At 32.7% G+C, this 7,251-nt stretch overlaps 1 protein-coding gene across 1 annotated transcript; it reads right to left on the reverse strand.

Annotated features, from left to right (window-relative positions):
• Positions 1-933: 933 nt before the first annotated feature.
• Positions 934-6,346, reverse strand: LOC141292810 (nuclear factor 7, ovary-like). The gene is made up of 6 exons (XM_073824873.1): positions 5,978-6,346; positions 4,782-4,877; positions 4,473-4,703; positions 3,675-3,697; positions 3,490-3,608; positions 934-1,768 (listed from the first exon to the last, which is right to left on the reverse strand). Exons 1-6 carry the CDS (start codon positions 6,344-6,346, stop codon positions 1,227-1,229), a joined length of 1,380 nt encoding a protein of 459 aa, XP_073680974.1. The 3' UTR covers positions 934-1,226.
• Positions 6,347-7,251: the final 905 nt, after the last annotated feature.

Here is a 7,251-nt window from a genome sequence, read left to right on the forward strand (position 1 = left end):
CAAACGGGATTCCGAGGACCTCTAGTGGCCTGCAAGTTAATGCCGATTAAAGTAAACAAATAAATAAGCAAAACTGCACTATAGTGAGTATATTTTTTACAATATCCACTTTATTTTTCCGTAAGAGTGAGCGCGTCCTTTTTGTAATTTTATGGGCCCGGCTTCCGGTCTCGTCCGCATCCAGCTACTTTTAGCAGCAAAAAGTAGGTTTTGCAGCTTTGCTTGATGTTGCAAATTGGTGTCTTACCATATTATTTTAATGTATTATTTTAACTATGACACATTGGTTTGTAGTGCAAACGGTTTTACCATTTAGATGTTGTATTCTTTTCGTTATTTCCCCAATGAACCGCTTTCCTCCGCGTTGAAGAATAAGGTTGATAACTCTGGTCTTTCTAAAAATTAAAAATATGAAACTATATTGTTGCTTTCTGCTTTGTATTTTAGAATGGGGTCCCTTGTACACGTATTATCATATTTTATGTCTCACCGTTTTAACTTTTTCAGACCTTTTCCAAGAGTTTGGCAATTCAAACATAATTTTTCTCTGAATTCTGAGAGTTTATTTTAAAATAAAGAATTGATTAAAATAAATAAATCTAACAGAAGAGTACTATAGTTTTTTTTTTCACAGTATTAATAATAAACTAAAACTGTGTTTTCTTATATAAAAAAATTTCAAATAAAATGAATTAAAATCCTAATAATTCATAAAATGATACTTTAATATACCTTTTCATGACATGTCAAAAAAAAGAAAAAAATATTATTAAAAGGCTGTAATTTATGAATTTATGATTTATTTATGTAGTATTATTAGTATAAACAACACCTTTTTATTCATTATAATATGCAAATAAGCAGTTTTGTATTAAAAAATCTCAGGAAATAAAGAAAATGTAATTAAAGGTCTTTATTAAGCACATCATTTACAGTTGAGGACATCATTTACATAAGTTTAAGAAACTGCAAAATGTTAATTATTTGACCAAATTAATCATGAGCGGGGTCATTTTTATAAACTCAACTATTATTTTCTCTTGTGGACTCTATGTAAACATCTTTTATGTGAAATATCTTATTCAGGTCAGTACTAAATAAACAATAACATGAATTTAGTATGATCCCTCTTATTTTGGTAAAATTATTTGCATTTTGCAGATTTTGAAAGTGGGATTTAAACATTTTAACCTCAACGGTACAACATCAAATATACAGGATCACATCTAACTGTGCTTGTCTGTTACAAATATTTGAACTGGCAGTATCCTCAGACTAGAAGTGACACAAACGCTAGAGAAGAACGGAAAGAGTTTCTCCGTGAAGGCTGTTGTGAATGAGCACAAATGAGTGTCAGTTACAGCATCAGAAAATGACACCTTTCCTCGATCCCACTCCAACAGAACTCTCACCCTCTGCAGCTTCTCATTAACACTAATAGGAGTGTAGGCTTGCTCCTGGTAATATGAGAAATATTCTTTATTTTTATACCACATGCACCACACGTCTTTGCCAAAGAACGTGAATCCCTTCCTAGGGTTGGATGCTGTGGTTATTCCAAGAGTCCAGTGTGTGTTGTCGCCAACCTCCACATCCCAGCAGTGTGTGCCTGAGGTAAAGCCTTCAGAGGCCAGAACACATGGATAGACATCAAATCTCTCTGGATTAGCAGGAATGGCTTGAGTGTCCGTGCTCCACGTCAAACTGGTTAGATCATCAGACAAGTTGAGTTCAGGATGTGCAGTGTTGGGGTCCAGAATCACAGGAGCTGATGAGACAAAACAATCAAGAGTTAGAGATGTATCATGTATGCACATAGATAGTGTTTGGTGTTAATTTCTATGCTAATTCAATCTGGTTCAATATCAATTCACTTGAAGTCAAAAGTTTACATACACTTTGCAGAAGCTGCAAAATTCATTATTTTACATACAAAATGCATGTTATTTTTATTTAGTGCTGACCTGAATAAGATATTTCACATCATAAAAGACGTTTAAATATAGTCTTAATAAAGTTTAGCATTCGTAATACTGTGTTGTTACCTGGATGATCCCAATTGCTTTTTTGTTTAGTCATAGTTGTTCATGAGTCCCTTGTTTGTCCTGAACAGCTCAACCGACCGCTGTTCTTCAGAAAATCCTTTAGGTCCCACAAATTCTTTGGTTTTTCAGCATTTTTGTGTATTTGAACCCTTACAAACAATGACTGTATAATTTTGAGATGTGTCTTTCCACACTGAGGACCAAAGAGGGACTCATATGCAACTATTACAGAAGGTTCAAATGCTCACTGATGCTTCAGATGGAAACACCTACACTGTAAAAAGTTTTCACCAGTACTCAACTTAAAAACTTAAGTTTAGCAGCTGCCTTAAAATTTTAAGTTAAATCAACTTAAGTCATTTAAACTCACAAGTTAAATCAACTCATTTTTATTGTAATAAGTTAAAATGACTTCTAGTTTTAAGCTGATTGAACTTAAAAACGTAAGGTAGCTGCTGAACTTAGGTTTTTAAGTTGAATGTGGTGAAAACTTTTTACAGTACTAAGAGCTAGGAGGTGAATTGGAAGATCAGGGTACATTTAACTTATTTTGTTTTCTGGGAAACATGTAAAGTATCTTCTATAGCTTCTGACGGGCAGTACTACATGAATATGATATTTAGGCAAAACAAGAAAAATGTGCACATCTTCATTCTGTTCAAAATGTTCTTCATTCTGTTCTCTTAATGCATCTTTTTTTTTTTTTTTTTACTTCTGGAGCATCAGTGAGTGTTTGAACCTTATGTAATAGTTGCGTATGAGTCCCTCAGTTGTTCTCAGTGTGAAAAGTTGTTCTGCTTCTTTCAACATAACTTTCAATGTTCATCATATCGCGCTAAACTGTTGTTGTTGCCAGGTCCGGTTTTTCGCTGAATTGGAGGATTGGGCTAGTTTAACACTGTTGCCTCGGGTTGTTTTTCATGTCCTATGGTTGAATCGACCCCAATAACGTGATATTTAGTGCCTGGATTGCAATTTTTAGTAAGAGAACCCTGCCAAAAAAAACGTGTTTTTTACTCTATGGAACACAATTTTTACCGTAGGACCCCTTCGAAACGGACTAGTTTTAAATAGCAACTGCGAGGGTTTCTGTTATAAAAACCTGGCAACCCTTGTCTGAGGCGGCAGTTAGAGCGCTATGTCACGCTTCATTAAAATAGAGTCAAAATGTATTTATTATTTGAATTTCATAATGAAACTTACAGAGTTTGAAGGCTGAGAGTTTGTTTCATATCAAAAGAATCAAAGCACAACGCTTACAGTGATTTATTGGATGGGAGGTGAGTAATAGATATTGTTTTGTATCAACTGAAAACTTATAACGTTAGAGCGATTCTTGGGATTTTAGAATCGGTATCTGTTTATTCAAATAAGAATCGATTTTTGCGAGAAACTGGTATTTTATTTATAAACCCAGCCCTAATATTTAGACTTCAAGACTCACCGTTTTGGACAATATCTCGCATCTTCATCCAGACTCCAAATGTCAAGTTCCCTAAGTGATTTGCCACATTAATCAATGCTCCTGGACTCATGTGTGGCTCCTGCTGTGGGCTCTGGACTCTGGAAAATCAGTCTGCAGTGGGTTTGAGTTCATAGACATAAAGTAACAGGAGGTAGGACACTTACCTTTGCATTGTGGCTTCGAAGTTCTGGAAAAAAGTGAAAATAATTTATTATCAGACCATTCAAGGTGAAAATATCCATTAGCAGTTCTTTATACATACTCTACAGTTCACAAGCAAGGGCCCATGTGGGGGGCCTTAACAATTTTCCAAGGGGCCTGCTGGATTACTTAAAGGTATTCTACGCCAGAGCACATGCACATGTAACGAACCGGATGCTAAACCCGTGCTCAGGACAGATGGACATTGCTGTGTATCAAAGGTTAAAAATAATATAAATACAGTTCAGTTTGTCGCAAAAAGCGATCGTTTCGTGTCTTAGGACATCAATGTATCGTCACGAGTCGCAGGGTGTAATTTGGATTTGTCTGTGCATGTTTTTGTTTTCTTTTAAAGGTTTGGTGCCCATCAAACGTCCATGATATGGCTGACAGACTGCACCGGTTTTCGTTAAAAATCTTTGTTTGTGTTCTGCTGAAGAAACAAAGTCACCTACATCTTGGATGCCCTGGGGGTAAGCAGATAAACGTCACATTTTCATTTTTGGGTGAACTATCCCTTTAAGTAATATTCAAATATATAATAACGGGGGTCTAATGGGGAATGAAAGGTTTTGAGGCCCAGACGGTGTAGTTACAGCATCTACAAGCAGGGGGCAGTGCTGTCATGCTAACCAAACAAAACTTGATACCCCCTTCCATAAAAATCTTTGCACAAATTAAAATAAATATGTATATATATACACTGCTAGGAATGGACAGGTTGAATGATTAGCAAGTGGTTTTGTGTAAATTGTTCTCACATTTAGAAACGTGGCATCTTTAGCTTTCATTTGCTCCTCGATGTGTTTAATGGTGTCTGAAAGAGCTGAGATCTGTGTGTTGATCTCCTCCAGGTTCTGCTTCATCGTCTGACTCTTCTTCTCCTCTTCCTCCCACAGTGCAGTGATTATCGCCTCATTCTCCTCGATGAGGAACTGATGAAGCTTCTTAAACTCCTCATTAACCTGGCGCTCAGTTTGCTGAGCTTGAGTCTTGAATGAAAAAATAACATTCAGTTCAGTTTTGTGTTGAGTGCGCTGAAGGTACAGTATTTGAGAGTGTATCTTCACCTGAATGTGTTCAACTGTTTCCTCACACTCTCCTTTTACTTCCTCTGCGTGTTTGAGCTTTTCTTGTAAGGACTTCAGTCTGATACTGAGTTCCTCCTAGAGTTTTACAAAGAAAAATGTGTAAAAAAAAATCCAACTGCATGTTTTCATTAGTCCAAAATATTCATAAGGAATGTCAGCCAGATTCAGAAATGCTTTTTTAATTAATTTAATTAATTGTATTTTTTTAAATTATAATTTCTTAGAAATGTATTACAGAAATATAAATATAAAAAACATTAAATATTATCATTTATTTTACATAAGATTATATTTCTAGTTTAGAATATATGTAAATACTGATAATAATAATCAATATTTATTTATTTCATATATTTTTTACATTAATTCTATTTTATTAATGTATTAATAATTAATTACAATTTAAAAGATTAATTAAATGTAATATCAATTTTAAAAGTTCTTAAGGAATATGAACCAGATTCATATTTTGCAATTTATAATTTTATTGTATATATAAATATAATTTTTTATACTTTTAAAAACATTAATTTGAGATATATATATATATATATATATAATTTATTAAATTTTAGATTTTTATTACATATATACAGTTTGTGTGTGTAAACAAAGAAAATTTATATGTAAATATTAATTTGCAGTTTTGCATTTTTATTAATAGATTATTAAAATTTAATTGATTTTAATATATGAATTATATATATATATATATATATATATATATGTGTGTGTGTGTGTGTGTGTGTGTGTGTGTGTTTGTGTATTTTACATTCATTTTATTAATTTATTATTCAATCAATTAATATTATTATTCAATTTAATATATTAATTTAATATTTTTAATTTATTAAATTTTATATTATATATATATATTATATATTTAATTATATATCTTATATGTAAATATTTAAAAAATAGCATTTTTTATTTTATTAAGTTATTAACATTTAAGATGTATTATATATTAAATATTATATATATATATAGCCTATATATATATATATATATATATATATATATATATATATATATATATATATATATATATGATAGATGGATTTGGTTTTATTACTTTATTATAATTTACATTATGTTTAAAATATTAATTTAAAATCTAATTTTTTCATTTGTATAGCAAGGTGTTCTGCATTCAAAACATGATTTTATCTTACCTTAAAAGATGGAAGCACTTCACTGATGGTCCTGAATTTGTGCTGATTGTGTTTGTCTGAATCTCTACACACTAAACACACACACTCTTTGTCCTCCACACAGAAGAGTTTAAGTTTCTCCCCATGCAAATCGCAAACCTCCTCAACGCTTAAGAAAGACTCGCACAGGTTTTTTAACACAAGATTTCCAGGAGGATCAGTTTTGGAGGACCTCCTCCTGCAGACCGGACACTCCTGAGTTTTCTTGCGTCTCCAGAACTTTTGAAGACACTCTTTACAAACACTGTGACTGCACGACAGAAACACAGGAGACCTGAAGATCTCACAGCACACGGGACAAGAAAGCTCTTCCACAGAGATCGACTCCATTCTCAGTTTGTCAACTGTCTGCTAAGACACGCATACCTCAGGCCCTCCCATTTCCTCATTGTTTTGCTCAGGTGGTTGGTAGATACAGCGTGAGCAGGAACAAAGAAATAAAACCACTTCCTGATATGTTTTAGAAGAGGGTGTTTATGATCCTTTTTGCATAATCAAACTGAATGCACTGCAAGGATCATCTTAGAAAATAGTGTGCAAACACATCACACCCTAAAACAAACCAGCAGACTCATTAGACAGCAGACTACAAGAATATTTTAAAAATATTTTTAGGTAACAAGCATCAGAGCAACTGAAGCAATGAGTAACTGAAGTCATTTTAAGATGATCTTAGTCAAAATGGATGAAAAATCATAAAAACAGCCACTAGTAATGTGATTTAATGGGTTATCACTTTTGACCAATAGGTGGCGCTGTTATCGAATCGATTCTAAGTTTAAATCTCGCAATTCAGATTTTTTTTTCTCGTAATTCTGAGTTTAAATCTCGCAATTCAGATTTTTTTTTCTCGTAATTCTGAGTTTAAATCTCGCAATTCAGATTTTTTTTCTCGTAAATCTGAGTTTAAAGCTCGCAATTCAAATTTTTTTTCTTGCAATTCTACGTATAAATCTTGCAATTCTGAGTTTAAACTGAGTTTAAATCCTGCAATTCAGATTTTTTTCTTGCAATAATACATTTAAATCTCGTAATTCTGAGTTTAAACTGAGTTTAAATCCCACAATTCAGATTTTTTCTCGTAATTCTGAGTTTAAACTGAGTTTAAATCTTGCAATTCAATTTTTTTTTCTTGCAATTCTACGTATAAATCTTGCAATTCTGAGTTTAAACTGAGTTTAAATCTTGCAATTCAATTTTTTTTCTTGCAATTCTACGTATAAATCTTGCAATTC

Source organism: Garra rufa, chromosome 19 (assembly GCF_049309525.1).
Source record: "Garra rufa chromosome 19, GarRuf1.0, whole genome shotgun sequence".
Classification (NCBI taxonomy): Eukaryota; Metazoa; Chordata; class Actinopteri; order Cypriniformes; family Cyprinidae; genus Garra; species Garra rufa.

Bases quoted from the DNA above. Each gene is read 5' to 3' on its own strand.
- LOC141292810 (XM_073824873.1), bottom strand. From the start codon at position 6,346: ATGGAGTCGATCTCTGTGGAAGAGCTTTCTTGTCCCGTGTGCTGTGAG. The intron at 4,878-5,977 runs GTAAGATAAAAT...GTAAAACTCTAG, and splicing joins AAGTGCTTCCATCTTTTAAG to GAGGAACTCAGTATCAGACT. The intron at 3,698-4,472 runs GTGAGAACAATT...ACTTTTTTCCAG, and splicing joins AAGATGCCACGTTTCTAAAT to AACTTCGAAGCCACAATGCA.